Here is a 17120-nt window from a genome sequence, read left to right as displayed (position 1 = left end):
AATCACTGGATTGTGTCTTTGTCTTTTATAGAATCTGCAGAATTCTTTGCGTATGAGGAAGTGAGGCAGCGTGCAGGTTTGTTTACTAAAGAGACTCAATAACAGTGACATCATCATGTGTTTGAAGGATTTTTAAAAGCCAAATCAATATAAGTGTGAAATAGTTTTCCATATTTACTTTATTTTTCGATACTTATATAACATCATGATATAAATGATATTATTATAATATAATACAGAATATTATATAATGTGACAGTGCTTTTTACAGTGCAATCAAAACTGAACTTACTGTTCAGTTAGTAAGTAAGTCAGTCGTCATGGTTACCAACGTGTTGTGTTTTGTCTTTCCAAGAATCGTCTGAGTTTTCGTACGAGGCGGAGCTTCACGTGGAGCAGAGAGGTAACAAACCTTCAATGAACATAAAGCATAAATTCTCAAGTTTAACTCAGCGTTCGTCTGAGGTTTGTAACGTTTTTGTGTTGTGATTGTTCAGTCGAGTTTCAGAGTCACACAGAGGAGACAAGGACACGCCAACAAGTCGCCTCAATCACACAAGGTACACACGCACGCACAGACACACACACACACTCTTTTTGCTTTACTTTTAACTCTGCCACTAGAAGACGACACAACCAGGAAATAAAACGTGATGGTTTACTTTTTTTTTGGTCTGTTTTTCTTCTTAAATTTTGTATCTTTGGCCACCAGGTGGCACTAAACAGGAGACAACACATTATTACAGTGTTCATTTCCTGCTGATGAAACGTAAATGCTTCCTATTTCCTTTTCACATTAAAAGCTTCCTATTTGTGGCTTTTATTGTGAAGGAGCAACAGGAAGTTGTAACGGTTGATAATTATGTGATTATTATAATTATTTTGACACTTACCAATGATTTCTTGCTAAGTCGTGAAAGCCATGCGTCGGTTATCGTACTACACATTATGCTTAAAGGTCTGAGTGTTTTTGACCACCAGGGTCCAGAGCTCCTGTTGAAGAGGTGGTGGAGAGCATGAAGGTGGAAGTGAAAGGAGAAGTCCCAACCAAAGGTGAGTCAGGACTTCCTGTTCCTGCTGCTAAACACTTCTGCTTTGTTACACTTCCATTCATTGAATAATTACAAATATTCGTTTACAATTTTTTCCCATTAAAATCTAAGGAGAAAAACATCAAGAAAACTTAAACACAATTGAAATTTAACAAACAATAAAACTCTGATATTTATCTTTAAATCCATGGAGGTCGAAGGTCATGACATCACAGTGACGTCCGCCTAAAGGCAGCATGTGTTTCTTCTTCTGGCTCTTCTTTCTTCCTGCTGTTCTCGCCTAACAGGAAGTGCTTCAAAAGCTGTTTCTTTTCGCTTCGCTGCATCTCATGCAGATTTGTGCAGAAGCGTCTTAGTTAGACATCTTGCCTTGATAACATGTAAGTGTCTCTTTAAGTTCCTGAAGCGGAGAAGAGGAAGCCTGGGGAGAAACGTCCACCCAGTGTGAAGGAGCCAGCGCTGCCTAAAGGTACCAACCTGCAGCATCAGACAGCAGCTTTTTGACAAACTTTCACCATTTTGAGCTCCTGTACGTCTGAATGTCTGTCAGTGGGTCGTTGTGTAGATGTTTGTGCTTCTCTTCAGGTCTGTAGGTCTTTGAATGGAAATGAAAGGAAGTGCAATCACTCTGAAGCTCTGAACATTTCTGTCATGTGATCAATCACAACCTCTTTGTTGTTATTATGTTGTTTATATTTACTGAAATTTGTTGAACATTTCAAGTTGATGAAGCAAAGAAGCCGGTGGAGGAGAAGCTCACCAGGACTGTAGTAGCAGAGAAGAAGGAACCTCCTCGTAAAGGTAGACGAGTCTCATTATGCAACAGCTTCACTTTTTGTTGTTCATGCTTGTGCTGTTTTGACGTGATTGTTGACTTTCTTAAAGAAATGGAGGAGGTGAAGAAGCCAGCAGTGGTTCCACCTCCACCCACTGACAAACCCGGAGTGACAGAAAAAGGTACTAACATGGTCTCAATGTCCTGCTCACCTCTGGATGTCGTTCATCCTCTTTGTCTTGATGTGTTTTAGGATCCATGACGGCAGATAAGTCAACATGCGTCCGTTTCTTTTGCACTCTTCTCCCGTGTCTCTTTCTAACGTCTTCATTTCCCGTTGAAGTCAGAATGTAGCTAATGTTCGTTCATGTCTGTGTTACTAAAGATCAGCCCAAAAAGCTGGCACCCAAACCTGAACCAGAGCCCAAACCTAAACCAAAGACTACACCGACCCCAAGGGTAGAACCTCCTAAACCATCGTCACAGGAAGCAGAGCCTGAAGAAAAGCTTGCACCGCTAAAGAAACCAGTGACACCACCATCCAAAGGTACACCCTGTTATGTTTGGATGTTTGTGGAGTGTTTGTCTGTCTGTAATCCGGTTCCGTGTTTTCTCAAAGCTTCTAACGTGGAAGTGAATCTTGTGGTTGTTTTGGTTTCAAACTTATTTCTCAATGTTGCTTTAAGACCCTGAAGAGGTGAAGAAAACCGAGCCAACAAAGACCAAGCCTGAGCCGGCAAGACCAAAACCAGAAGCCCGCGTATCTGAACGCCAACCTCAAAAACCACAGCCAGAGGTCCAAAAAACAGAGCCAGCTGTGGCGACACCAGAACCTGCAGTTCCACAACCTGAAGTATCAGTGGTTTCTAAGCCTGAACCAGCGAGGAAGAAGGTTGAACCTGAAGCAAGAAAACCAGAACCTGCAAAAGCAAAACTAGAACCGACACCAGAACCTCCAAATAAAGGTGATGAGACAGCGCCTTCAGTTCCTTACCTGATTCTTACTGATGTGGTCTGGGGGCTGCTGTGACTAAACCCCCTGCTGTGTTTGTTTGCGTTAGCAAACTGCTTCATTCTTTAACATTTGGGTTTGTTGGTTCTTCATTTCTTTTCTTTTTTGACGTACGATCATCTTCAGTTTGTTATTCGTTCTCAGTATCATATCAGAGTTCAGGTCAAATATCTTTTTAAACACTGCACAAAATTCTGGAGTCATTCTTCTTTTTTTGTGAAGGTGTTTCCTTAGTAACCATCTAATTTGACACGTTATACACTGCCACATGCTGGTCATGAATAGCAATTACTTTGATTGAATCCTTTGCCAAACCAATGCGGACTTTTCATTTGACCTCATGTGAGGTTCTGACAAATTGCATGTTTTCTTAAAGTGCCTGAAACACCAAAGAAGAAGGAGCAGCTGGTGGCTCCAGCACCTCAGACAGCAGACAAAGGGGAAGTACTGCCACAGAGGAAACCTGCGGCAGTAAAAGGTATCAGTCGGCTCTGCTCGCTAAATCCTAACATCTTAACATAAAGTGTTTGTTGTTTCTGTACGATCAGTCTAACTCAGCTTCAGACTCACAGCTTCATCTGTGGTTGTCTTCGTCTTTGGTTGTCTTAGTTTGTGGTTCACTTCCTGTCTTGCACTCGATAGAGTGTCACTTTTCTTACACTGAAACTCGAGTTTCAGTTCCACTGTTTGAACTCTAACACATGTGAATCACTCCTTACTCTTTAAAGTTCCCATGGAGGACAAAGCTGCAGATAAAGTTTCTGATAAAGTACTGGAGCCTCCAAAATCTGTCAAGAAGCCAGAAAGGGAGGTGGAGCCGGAAAAGAAAGGTACATGTCTCTCTGTCAGTGTTGTCATGGTGACATTTCTACACAATGAGGGTGTGATGGTTTCTGTGTCAGAGCTTCATGTTGTCATGTCCTGTGTATGTTTTTGTGTCAAACACTCTTAAAGCCTTGAAGCCAAAACCAAAAGTGCCACCTGAAGAGGTGCTTGAGCCTCAGAAGGTCCGTGATGAAGTGGTCTTACTGGTACCTGAACCAGCACCGGCCGTGACTCCACCAAAGAAAGAAAAGACTTCAGAGACGGCCCCTAAACCTGAGAGAGCTAAGGAGAAAACTCCAGCAAAAGAATTTGAGAAAGTTCTAGAAAAAACACCAGAAAGAAAAGTAGTAAAGGAAAAGGTACCAGAGGAGATTCCTCCTGTCAAAGACCATCTGAAGGTTTCTGAAGACGTTGAGAAGCAACCTGAAAAGGTTCTGAAAGTAAAACCTGAGCAAGATCCAGAACCAGCAAAACCTCCCGAGAAGAAGCCTGCAGTGAAATTGAAGTTCAAAACAGAAGGAGAAACTCTTATACAAGGTACAATGAGGCAAAGCTCAGCTGTTTGTGTCTGCAGGCTAATGTTTACACAAAATGGCCAAACCTGTTTTACTGACATCTTTACATCTTTACTTCATGTACCTTACACAAACAATGACACGAATGAATGTAACTAATCAGTGACTTGTTAGCATCTATGCTACGCTGGTGTTTCAGCCTGTGGTGACCTCGCTGTATGATGCTGTCCGTATTATTATTCTTATCATCATTTTCAGCTTATCTGTAACATACATCAGATCTGCATTGTGACTTTTAAACCTTTGGCCACAGTACACATGTAGTATGTGCTCAGCATCATACATCATACATCAGTATCATACATCAGATTGTGCGGCCCAATCAGCGCCGGGCTGCCATGACGTTTGGTATTGATCCCAGATCCCACTTTATTTCATATCCACAAATTAGATAAGTTGCTGCAATGTGAGGTGAATGCAGGCGCCATAGCAACACTTCACCCTAATTACCGCCCCAGAGACTGCAGCACCCTAGCAACATGCACATGAATTTTGCCTCCGCCCCCAGGCGGTGCTTTCTCCTGAAGCTGTAGAGTCTCATTGGCAGCGTCTCGGGTTCTGGTCTCAGTTCTGTGACTGATACTGATCTAGACAAACATCATCAGTCTCAGTCGCTCGTTGTTGTTTAAGTGTTCTGGCTAATCATGTGTTTATGTTTAACTCTTTCAATTCTTCATCTTCTGGATTAAAAAACGGATTAATTCTTCAAAAGAAACAGAATCCAAGAGGATTCAGAAGAGTCCTCCTTCAGCAGATGGACAACAGAAAACACTTTCTCCTCCTGACAAAGGTAAAGAAATCTCTGTGATCTTTAACTTCTTTTTCTTCTTACTTCTTCACGTTCATGAGGTGTCTTAGTTCCATCCTTAGACTCTCTTCTCTCCTCTGACCTTGATGCTTCTCTTTGTCTTGGTGCCGCCACATGGTGCCTTTTCTTCAAACATCTTAACTCTTCCAGCAGCTACAAGTTTGGTCAAGATCAAGAAGAGGGAAGGATTGGTGAAGATCCACGAGGCTTACATTGTGACGGAGCAGGTGTCTCCTCCAGAGGAGATCTGGGAACACCAGGAGGCGGAGGAGGAATGCGCCAATGTGTCGTACGAGGATGAAGTTGCTTGTTGGGACGAGAGCCTCACATCGTTATCAAAAGTCCATGTTTTGATACCAACAGAAAAACCGGAAAACAGAGTGGAAACGTCTGAGCTGACGGGTGAGATATCTGCTACTGATCCAACCAGGAGACATGTCAGATTAGTCACCAAAACAGAAGAAGCTATCAGAGACGCTACTGTAGACGTCAAACCGCTGCAGGAAAAAGCTCTCAAAGAAAAAGTGTTTGTCAGGAACCTTGAGTCAGAAACAAGTGGAAGTGTAAAAACACAAAAAACAAAAGAGAAAGAAGAATCAGAGCAGAGAGGAGAGAAAACTGAGATCACAACCATCCAGAGACAGGAAGTGACTGAGGCGAGGAAGATCAGGGCTGAAAGAGCAAACGACATCAGAGAAACTAAACCTCACATCACAGAAAAAACAAAAGAAGTCAAACAGGAAACAGATGTGAAGACACTTCAGACTAAAAGTCCAAAGGAAAAAGCTACAAGTAAGAGAGAGAAAAGACCAGAAACCAAAGTGTCAAAAGAAAGAGAAGAAGAAGAAGAAAAAGAAGAAGAGACAATAGAAAATACAAATAAAGACAAACTCAGAAAAGTTCCTGTGAGAAAAACAAGTGAACAGCTGGAGACCAAACACGACGCGGAAATTAGATCCGATGTTCAACAAGAAGAAATAAAGAACAAAATAATACCCGATGAAATCCACAAGAAAGAAGTCAAACCAAAAGAAGAAAAACCTGAAGAAATCAAACCTGAAAAGGAAAGAAAGCGAAACGAGAACGAGTCGATAAAGAAACTTCAGCGTCAGTCTGATGAGATGTTTGGATCAGTGACAGATATCAAACCAGCAACCATCCTGAGCACCAAGCCAGAGGAGAGCCCAGCCAAAGGTATCATCATCATCATCATCCTCATCACCATCACATCTTCCTCATTATCATCACCACCTTTGTCTTTAAGTTTTCCTTCAGAATTCTTTTTTGTGTTTTTTCTTCTTCTTTATCTCTTTGTCTTTGAATATTTTCTCGTCTTTCTTGCGTTCAATGAAAACTTTATTATTCTTTAAAGAAACTGAAGCTAAAGTGAAGAAGATTCCAGAGACTCTTCCTGAGGCTCCGCCTCTTCAAACATGGCCAGCAGGTATGAGGCTGTTTGGTTAACGAGGCTCAGTTAAGTCTCTTTTGATCTTCTAGTTCTCTGTTCTTGTCTGTTTAATCCCAAATGTTTTGTTTGTTGTTGTTCTTTCTAACCTCTTGGTGCCGCTGAATGGCACTTTGTCTTAAACCTTCAAGAGACCAAAGACAAATCCAGAAGTCAGAAGAGCCCCAAAGACAAACACGCGGAAGACACAGAAATACTCCAAGAAGACAAAGAAATCAATTCTACATCTTTTCCACAAGGAGACATCAAAGGTGTGGGACAGGAAGCTGCTCAGAGTGAGGAAGAGGTCCAAACATCTGTTACTGAGGGTTTAAGGCAGCGCGGTGGGATTAAACACAAGAATGACCCACAAATCAAAGAGAGGAGAGACATGTCTGCAGAATGTCCCATTGAGAAACCTTCAGCTATACATTTGATCAAGAAAATCCATGAAAAATCAGTAATTACTCAATCAATAATTAATAAGGACGTACAAACACACAAAACACAACAATCTGACATAAAGATAAATCTAAGGGAAGAAGCTGAAACTGAGGATGTAAAAATGATCAAACCTGAAAATAAAATATCTGAAGAGACAAAAACCACAAAAGCCCAAATATTTCAAAGGAAAGTTTTACCAACATCTGCAACCAAATTAACAGATAAAGACTTAGTAAATGCAGAAGAAATGACACAGAGCAAACAAACATCCAGTTCTGAGGATGTTAAAGTTAAAGATCAAATCTCTGAACAAACAAAACAGAAAGAAAAAACGTTTGATGCAACAGAATCTGAAAATTCACTGAGACAAATCAACGATAATCAATCAAACATTCACAGAGTAAAAGAATCAATGAAGGAAGAACAAAATTCTTACCAACTTCCTGTCAGGAAAACTGATTCTCAAACAAACAAACATCAAACAGACGCGAACAGCAACAGAAAAGGCCAGAGTCCACAAAATCAATTATCCGACAAAACACAGGAGTTAACCACCAAAAGTAAGAAAGAGAGAGTTAGTAAGGCAACACCGGGGGGCGCTGGTGGTAAGAACAGTGAGAAACAGGAAACTGAGGAAGAAACTAGATGCAAGAGAAAGGTGTCTTCAACATCCCAACATGTTCTCTGTCAAAGTGACGAGTCAGAAAATAAAATGACTGCAGCATCAAAAGTTAAAGAGGAAGAAGTCTCTTTGATAGCAAAACAAAATGTCAAAAAAGACAGAGTTAAGAAAACACCTGCAAAGACTCCAACACAGGAGGAGGAAAACGATCCCAAACCTGATGATGGAGTCAAATCAGACCAAACATCTGATGGGAACACAGGAGACATCAAAGGGTTTGATTCAGAAAAACTGAAAGAAAAAACACAGCGACATAAACAACAACATCTCCCCAAACAAACGGTGAAGTGTGAGAGCGTGTCGGTGGAGTGGGCGGTGCCTGAAGTCTCTCTGCCGATAGACGGAACAGCTGAGGCTAAACCAAACACAGACCACAAAACCAAAAGAAAACAAGAACATCTGGAGACGCAAACACAGAAAACAATTGAATTAAAAACAGAAGAAGAACCTCAAACAGGCGAATGTGGCATAGAGGACGACATCACCAAACAACACAGGGTTCGTCCAAGAAAAACTGAGAAACCCACCCAGAGAAAACGTTACGAATTAGAAAAACACACAGATGCAGCTGATGAAGGTGTAACTGTCCAACACGCTGAAGAAGACGAGAAGTTAATTTCTCCAAAGGTCGAACAACCAGAAACACCCCAGAAACCAAGAAGAGAAGACCTGAGGGAGGATGCTGGACTCCAGAGAGTGAAGGACAAGCAAGGTGATGTAGAACCTTCAGAGCAGGTTTCTCCCAACAGACCTGACAAACGTTCACTTATGCCTTGGATGAAAATCGATGATACTAAATCTATTACAGAGGAAGTGAAAACACAGAAATCTGTCAGAGATGGAAAGAAAAAAATTTACAAAACTGAAGAGAAAGTCTATAAAAACCAAAAACCTGAACAATCAGTTAGAGAAAAGATAGAAGACGTGAAGGACATTAACGTCCACAGAGTTCACAAGGACATTCAGGAGTCAAAGGAGGAGACAATGGAACAGATGGAACCAGGACCACAAACTAAAGGGATTAGAACTGAAACCTTCACAGTTTCTCCACTGAAAGAGACTAAAGCAAAACAAACGTCTATGCTGGAGGAAACTCACGAAATTCAAGATGAAATCAAACCCTGTCGTGTTTCTGCCACAGAACACTCAACATGCAAAGTTGTCAGAATTAAAGACAAACAGGAAGTTTCTCCTCCCAGAGAACAGATTTACCACCAAGGGAACGAGAGGACCGAGGGCAAGTCTCGAGAGAGCCGCCGGCAGAATGAGAGTCCAGCGCCAAACCTGAACTCAAAGGTTTGTGCAGTTCAAGATAAAATGGCTGAAGCTCCTGACAAAACTCAGGATCGAAGCAGAGGACGGAGAACTGAAATGAAAGAATTCAACGTTAACAGCAAAAGCAGAAAAGTTGAAACACAGAAAACAGTACAACATGAAATAGAAACTTCAGATGCAAAAGTCACGAAATGTGGAGAGACCTTTGGCTTTAAGGAAGCTGAAACATCTAATGAAGAAACTGATCCAGAACCAAAGCAAACAAACATGAATTACCTCCAAAATGAAACATTCAAAGTTTCTCCACTAAAAGAGACAATAACAAAAGAAGAACAAACTGGGAAAAAAACATTGAAATCTACGACTGAAGCTTTTTCTGAGGATTTGAACATTCAAGATAAAATCAAACTTTCACAGATTTTACCAACTGAATCCTCAATATCTGAGAATATTTTAGAAAAACAGACAGATGATGATTCTATAGGACAGAAAGACGTCCACCAATCAGAGGAGGTCAAAGCTAAACAGGAAGCTTCTCTTAAGGCCCAGGAAGTGACAAAACGTGCACACACTAAAAAAACACGCATGTACCAACAGGGAACGGAGTCGCCCAAATGGAGCGACGCCGTCAAAGAAGATACTTCAGGAAGAAAGAAATCCACTAAAACTGACAAAGATTTTCAGGATTTCATAGATTTTGCTGCTAAAAATCAATGTGAATTGAAAGAATGTGAAGCACTTGACCAGGAAACGGAAAAAATGAAGAAAACAAAAAAATCGTCTCCAAGGGATGATGGACAAAAAATCTGCAAACCTGAGGAGGAAAAAGTTGTCACAGTTTATGATGAAACTTCTAAAGTTAAAAAGAAGAAAAGTGAGAGGAAAGCTTCAGATCAAAAACATGAAGAACAGATTGATCAAGTTCATCAATTAAATCAATATCAGCAGAATATCGACGTTTCTCCAAAAATAACGCAGCAAAAATCTACTGAAGCTCAAAAGATGATCCTAGGTCCGAAACAAGCAGAAGTCAAGACAGTTAGAAAGCAATCTGCTCCACTTAAAGAGAAGAAAACAAAAGATCAAACTGAGATGGACACTTCGGAAACATCTATGATGAAGGAGATCAATGAAGACAGAATGGAAACAAATCAAGAGAGACTACTTACAGAGATGACAAACCCAGAACCAACTGAAAGAAGATCAGATCAGAGACCCGATACGTCTGTAAAAACACAGAAACCTTCCAAACAGCCCAAACTCCATCAGAACCAAACTAATGTGATTAAAGATGAAACCGTCATAGTTTCTCCAATTATACAGACAAATACAAAAGAAGAACAAAGTGAAAGACAAACTTCCGCAACAACTCACAGGATCGGTAAAGATTTGCATGAATTTACTCCTGAAGCTCCTGTGATGATTGAATGTGATGCTGAGGCCTCAGAAAGTATTAAAGATAAAATGGAAAACATTGAAAGAATAAAACCCAAACCGGTCGAGTTGGAAGGAGATATGTCCCAACGTGTGTTAGAGAGACCAAGACAAAGAATCCATAAGGTAGCCAAGACCACACCATCCATATCTGAGCCAATTAAAGACCAAGAGACGCAAGTTCCTCCACTGGACATGAAAGAGACAAGAGTCCAACAGTTAGATGAAGACGAATACGCTGCAGTCCCACGGTCAGAGACACAGCAGAAAGCAGTAGAGGACAGTGGAGACATGGGAGGAGACGTCTCACAGCAGATCATGGGGCCTGGTGAGCTGATCAAAGCTGTCACACCCAGAAAAGAGAAAGTTCATAAGTCAGCTGATGTTTCCATGGTGACAGAAAAAGACAAAACAGAAGAGACGATTGAACAGAAGCTGAAAGAAAACAAATATAAGATACAGGAAATGCTCGCAAAGTCTTTGGCCAAAGAAAATGTTTCTGAAAATTCCACCAAAAAAAGAGTGAGAAAAAAGGACGGAACAGAAACATGGCAGCCAGCTAGACGGAGCAGGGAGGACATGTCCACAAAGACAGACGGGTTTGTGTCACATGACCCCCAGAAGACTGACGAAGAAGAAGCAAACATGGAGGTAGAAGTAGTTTCAGAAACAGAAACACATGAGATTCAGCCAAGGATTGTCACAGTTTACGATAAAAAAGTACAAACTTCTAAAGAAATCCAATCAAGAAATCAACTAAAGAAAGACAAAGAATTTAGTGCAAGTGAAGAAGAAAAAGTTATACAAAAGCAAAGCAAAATCGGGAGAACACCGGAAACTGAAGAAAGTTCAGCTGAGGATGTGAAAACTGACAAAGCTCATGCAGATACCAAACTAGCAAGGCAGCAAAAACCTGATGGAGCCGGTCGGCATCAAACATCTAAAGAAGTCCAGTCCAGGACGATCACAGTCAAACACCAGTACGGTCACGTGACTCCACTTGACGCAACACAAACAAAAGGTCAACGAGTCGAACGAAAAGTCTCAGCTGCTCCTGTGATGGAGTTTGTGTCTCAAAAAGGTAAAGATGGAGATGTTGGTAAAGAAATGGTGGAACAGATCTGTGAGGATGATGATGAAGAGATTCAGTCACAGATGGTTGAGCAGGAGGCACAAGAAATCCAGCTCACAAAAAAAGAAAAAATGGCAAAATTGACAACAGGCAAAGATGAAAAAATCAGACGGAAAATAATCAAAACCAGGAAAATAGAAACCCCTGTAGTCATGGAAACGAGTGTGGCGTCAGAGACGAGGTCAGAACAGCTTTCTTTTGAAAAAGTAAAGAATGGCGACATTCAGTCAACGATGGTCACAGTTAAAGATCAAACTGATGAAGGAGTTTGTCCAGATAAAGAGAGAAAAACAACAGACGGGACAGATTTGGTTCCACGAGACAAAACATCCAAAGAAGGACTCGTTAAAGAAGTCCAGTCCAGGACGATCACAGTCAAACACCAGTACGGTCACGTGACTCCGCTTCACGTAACACAAACAAAATGTCAACGAGTCCTACAAAAAGTCTCAGCCACTCCTGTGATGGAGTTTGTTTCCATCGACCAGCAGATCTCAGAGGAAGCTGCTGCCAAACACCTGCAAAAGATCAGTCAAACTGGTGAGATTACAGATGCTAATGTAGCTCAGCCAAAGATCTCCACAGGTCAGATTGACAAAGATCTGCCACTTTCACAGGAGAACAAAACATCTAAAGAACAAATGATTCAAGAAGTCCGCTCTGTCTTGGTTGCAGTTCATGATGAAGACGGCCGCGTTACTGCGTTTGACTCGCCAGAGATGAAACGACCAAATGAAAGAACAGAACAAACAGAGAGCGTCCTCAAACACTATGAAGGAGTCGAGCCAGAATCAGCCAAAGTCAATGATGAAGCAGCACAAGTTCAAGAAGATCTTCAAACTGACAAAGCTCATGCAGATACCAAACCAGCAAGGCAGCAAAAACCTGATGGAGCCGGTCGGCATCAAACATCTAAAGAAGTCCAGTCCAGGACGATCACAGTCAAACACCAGTACGGTCACGTGACTCCACTTGACGCAACACAAACAAAAGGTCAACGAGTCGAACGAAAAGTCTCAGCTGCTCCTGTGATGGAGTTTGTGTCTCAAAAAGGTAAAGATGGAGATGTTGGTAAAGAAATGGTGGAGCAGATCTGTGAGGATGATGATGAAGAGATTCAGTCACAGATGGTTGAGCAGGAGGCACAAGAAATCCAGCTCACAAAAAAAGAAAAAATGGCAAAATTGACAACAGGCAAAGATGAAAAAATCAGACGGAAAATAATCAAAACCAGGAAAATAGAAACCCCTGTAGTCATGGAAACGAGTGTGGCGTCAGAGACGAGGTCAGAACAGATTTCTTTTGAAAACGTAAAGAATGGCGACATTCAGTCAACGATGGTCACAGTTAAAGATCAAACTGATGAAGGAGTTTGTCCAGATAAAGAGAGAAAAACAACAGACGGGACAGATTTGGTTCCACGAGACAAAACATCCAAAGAAGGACTCGTTAAAGAAGTCCAGTCCAGGACGATCACAGTCAAACACCAGTACGGTCACGTGACTCCGCTTCACGTAACACAAACAAAATGTCAACGAAAAGTCTCAGCCACTCCTGTGATGGAGTTTGTTTCCATCGACCAGCAGATCTCAGAGGAAGCTGCTGCCAAACACCTGCAAAAGATCAGTCAAACTGGTGAGATTACAGATGCTAATGTAGCTCAGCCAAAGATCTCCACAGGTCAGATTGACAAAGATCTGCCACTTTCACAGGAGAACAAAACATCTAAAGAACAAATGATTCAAGAAGTCCGCTCTGTCTTGGTTGCGGTTCATGATGAAGACGGTCGCGTTACTGCGTTTGACTCGCCAGAGATGAAACGACCAAATGAAAGAACAGAACAAACAGAGAGCGTCCTCAAACACTATGAAGGAGTCGAGCCAGAATCAGCCAAAGTCAATGATGAAGCAGCACAAGTTCAAGAAGATCTTCAAACTGACAAAGCTCAGGCAGATACCAAACCAGCAAGGCAGCAAAAACCTGATGGAGCCGGTCGGTTTCAAACATCTAAAGAAGTCCAGTCCAGGACGATCACAGTCAAACACCAGTACGGTCACGTGACTCCACTTGACGCAACACAAACAAAAGGTCAACAAGTCGAACGAAAAGTCTCAGCTGCTCCTGTGATGGAGTTTGTGTCTCAAAAAGGTAAAGATGGAGATGTTGGTAAAGAAATGGTGGAGCAGATCTGTGAGGATGATGATGAAGAGATTCAGTCACAGATGGTTGAGCAGGAGGCACAAGAAATCCAGCTCACAAAAAAAGAAAAAATGGCAAAATTGACAACAGGCAAAGATGAAAAAATCAGACGGAAAATAATCAAAACCAGGAAACTAGAAACCCCTGTAGTCATGGAAACAAGTGTGGCATCAGAGACGAGGTCAGAACAGCTTTCTTTTGAAAACGTAAAGAATGGCGACATTCAGTCAACGATGGTCACAGTTAAAGATCAAACTGATGAAGGAGTTTGTCCAGATAAAGAGAGAAAAACAACAGACGGGACAGATTTGGTTCCACGAGACAAAACATCCAAAGAAGGACTCGTTAAAGAAGTCCAGTCCAGGACGATCACAGTCAAACACCAGTACGGTCACGTGACTCCGCTTCACGTAACACAAACAAAATGTCAACGAGTCCTACAAAAAGTCTCAGCCACTCCTGTGATGGAGTTTGTTTCCATCGACCAGCAGATCTCAGAGGAAGCTGCTGCCAAACACCTGCAAAAGATCAGTCAAACTGGTGAGATTACAGATGCTAATGTAGCTCAGCCAAAGATCTCCACAGGTCAGATTGACAAAGATCTGCCACTTTCACAGGAGAACAAAACATCTAAAGAACAAATGATTCAAGAAGTCCGCTCTGTCTTGGTTGCGGTTCATGATGAAGACGGTCGTGTTACTGCGTTTGACTCGCCAGAGATGAAACGACCAAATGAAAGATCAGAACAAACAGAGAGCGTCCTCAAACACTATGAAGGAGTCGAGCCAGAATCAGCCAAAGTCAATGATGAAGCAGCACAAGTTCAAGAAGATCTTCAAACTGACAAAGCTCATGCAGATACCAAACCAGCAAGGCAGCAAAAACCTGATGGAGCCGGTCGGTTTCAAACATCTAAAGAAGTCCAGTCCAGGACGATCACAGTCAAACACCAGTACGGTCGCGTGACTCCACTTGACGCAACACAAACAAAAGGTCAACAAGTCGAACGAAAAGTCTCAGCTGCTCCTGTGATGGAGTTTGTGTCTCAAAAAGGTAAAGATGGAGATGTTGGTAAAGAAATGGTGGAGCAGATCTGTGAGGATGATGATGAAGAGATTCAGTCACAGATGGTTGAGCAGGAGGCACAAGAAATCCAGCTCACAAAAAAAGAAAAAATGGCAAAATTGACAACAGGCAAAGATGAAAAAATCAGACGGAAAATAATCAAAACCAGGAAACTAGAAACCCCTGTAGTCATGGAAACAAGTGTGGCATCAGAGACGAGGTCAGAACAGCTTTCTTTTGAAAACGTAAAGAATGGCGACATTCAGTCAACGATGGTCACAGTTAAAGATCAAACTGATGAAGGAGTTTGTCCAGATAAAGAGAGAAAAACAACAGACGGGACAGATTTGGTTCCACGAGACAAAACATCCAAAGAAGGACTCATTAAAGAAGTCCAGTCCAGGACGATCACAGTCAAACACCAGTACGGTCACGTGACTCCGCTTCACGTAACACAAACAAAATGTCAACGAGTCCTACAAAAAGTCTCAGCCACTCCTGTGATGGAGTTTGTTTCCATCGACCAGCAGATCTCAGAGGAAGCTGCTGCCAAACACCTGCAAAAGATCAGTCAAACTGGTGAGATTACAGATGCTAATGTAGCTCAGCCAAAGATCTCCACAGGTCAGATTGACAAAGATCTGCCACTTTCACAGGAGAACAAAACATCTAAAGAACAAATGATTCAAGAAGTCCGCTCTGTCTTGGTTGCGGTTCATGATGAAGACGGTCGTGTTACTGCGTTTGACTCGCCAGAGATGAAACGACCAAATGAAAGAACAGAACAAACAGAGAGCGTCCTCAAACACTATGAAGGAGTCGAGCCAGAATCAGCCAAAGTCAATGATGAAGCAGCACAAGTTCAAGAAGATCTTCAAACTGACAAAGCTCATGCAGATACCAAACCAGCAAGGCAGCAAAAACCTGATGGAGCCGGTCGGTTTCAAACATCTAAAGAAGTCCAGTCCAGGACGATCACAGTCAAACACCAGTACGGTCACGTGACTCCACTTGACGCAACACAAACAAAAGGTCAACGAGTCGAACGAAAAGTCTCAGCTGCTCCTGTGATGGAGTTTGTGTCTCAAAAAGGTAAAGATGGAGATGTTGGTAAAGAAATGGTGGAGCAGATCTGTGAGGATGATGATGAAGAGATTCAGTCACAGATGGTTGAGCAGGAGGCACAAGAAATCCAGCTCACAAAAAAAGAAAAAATGGCAAAATTGACAACAGGCAAAGATGAAAAAATCAGACGGAAAATAATCAAAACCAGGAAAATAGAAACCCCTGTAGTCATGGAAACGAGTGTGGCATCAGAGACGAGGTCAGAACAGCTTTCTTTTGAAAAAGTAAAGAATGGCGACATTCAGTCAACGATGGTCACAGTTAAAGATCAAACTGATGAAGGAGTTTGTCCAGATAAAGAGAGAAAAACAACAGACAGGACAGATTTGGTTCCACAAGACAAAACATCCAAAGAAGGACTCGTTAAAGAAGTCCAGTCCAGGACGATCACAGTCAAACACCAGTACGGTCACGTGACTCCGCTTCACGTAACACAAACAAAATGTCAACGAAAAGTCTCAGCCACTCCTGTGATGGAGTTTGTTTCCATCGACCAGCAGATCTCAGAGGAAGCTGCTGCCAAACACCTGCAAAAGATCAGTCAAACTGGTGAGATTACAGATGCTAATGTAGCTCAGCCAAAGATCTCCACAGGTCAGATTGACAAAGATCTGCCACTTTCACAGGAGAACAAAACATCTAAAGAACAAATGATTCAAGAAGTCCGCTCTGTCTTGGTTGCAGTTCATGATGAATACGGCCGCGTTACTGCGTTTGACTCGCCAGAGATGAAACGACCAAATGAAAGAACAGAACAAACAGAGAGCGTCCTCAAACACTATGAAGGAGTCGAGCCAGAATCAGCCAAAGTCAATGATGAAGCAGCACAAGTTCAAGAGAAACTCGCAAAAATGCCGACTGCACCTGAGACACACAGAAACGATGAGTGTGAGGTGAGAAAGACGCCAGAAGGTGTTTCAAAAAAGAGAGTCAGAGACAAAAAAGAACAACTGAAAGATGAAAAACAGAGGACGGGCAAAGACGCTAAGTCAAAAATGGTGAGGATTAAAGACGAGTATGGTCACGTTCTCCCATCTGAAGGAACAGAAACCAAACAAGTTGAAACAAAGTTCTCGTTGGCACCCGTGTTGAAGATTGCTTCAGAGCGATCCCAGATGTTGACAGATGGACACCCCGAATCAGGAACGCTCCAAAGGTCCATCACAGCTGATGATCAGGTCAGAGACGTTTCATCACAAAGACAAGAAGTCTATCAGTCAGAAAGGCGGATATTTCCTGAGTCCAAGAAGGAGAAATTTCAGTATTTATCCCA

The 17120-nt window shown here is 42.0% G+C and overlaps 1 protein-coding gene across 1 annotated transcript in view; it reads left to right on the top strand.

Moving 5' to 3' along the window:
* ttn.2 (titin, tandem duplicate 2) overlaps nucleotides 1-17120 on the top strand; it is a 187914-nt gene that overhangs the window by 63198 nt on the left and 107596 nt on the right. The window contains 13 exon segments of the mRNA XM_076138549.1: nucleotides 32-70; nucleotides 356-403; nucleotides 498-560; nucleotides 982-1053; nucleotides 1450-1521; nucleotides 1776-1853; nucleotides 1938-2009; nucleotides 2213-2374; nucleotides 2514-2792; nucleotides 3568-3673; nucleotides 3783-4201; nucleotides 4952-5029; nucleotides 5198-5602. Coding sequence (XP_075994664.1) covers nucleotides 32-70; nucleotides 356-403; nucleotides 498-560; nucleotides 982-1053; nucleotides 1450-1521; nucleotides 1776-1853; nucleotides 1938-2009; nucleotides 2213-2374; nucleotides 2514-2792; nucleotides 3568-3673; nucleotides 3783-4201; nucleotides 4952-5029; nucleotides 5198-5602 — 1893 coding nt within the window.

The sequence above is a fragment of the Genypterus blacodes genome, unplaced genomic scaffold, assembly GCF_046128005.1.
Source record: "Genypterus blacodes isolate CSIRO-AG114 ecotype Tasmania unplaced genomic scaffold, CSIRO-AGI_Gbla_v1 ptg000376l_1, whole genome shotgun sequence".
NCBI classification, from domain to species: domain Eukaryota; kingdom Metazoa; phylum Chordata; class Actinopteri; order Ophidiiformes; family Ophidiidae; genus Genypterus; species Genypterus blacodes.
This window is presented reverse-complemented; position numbering and strand designations above follow the sequence as displayed.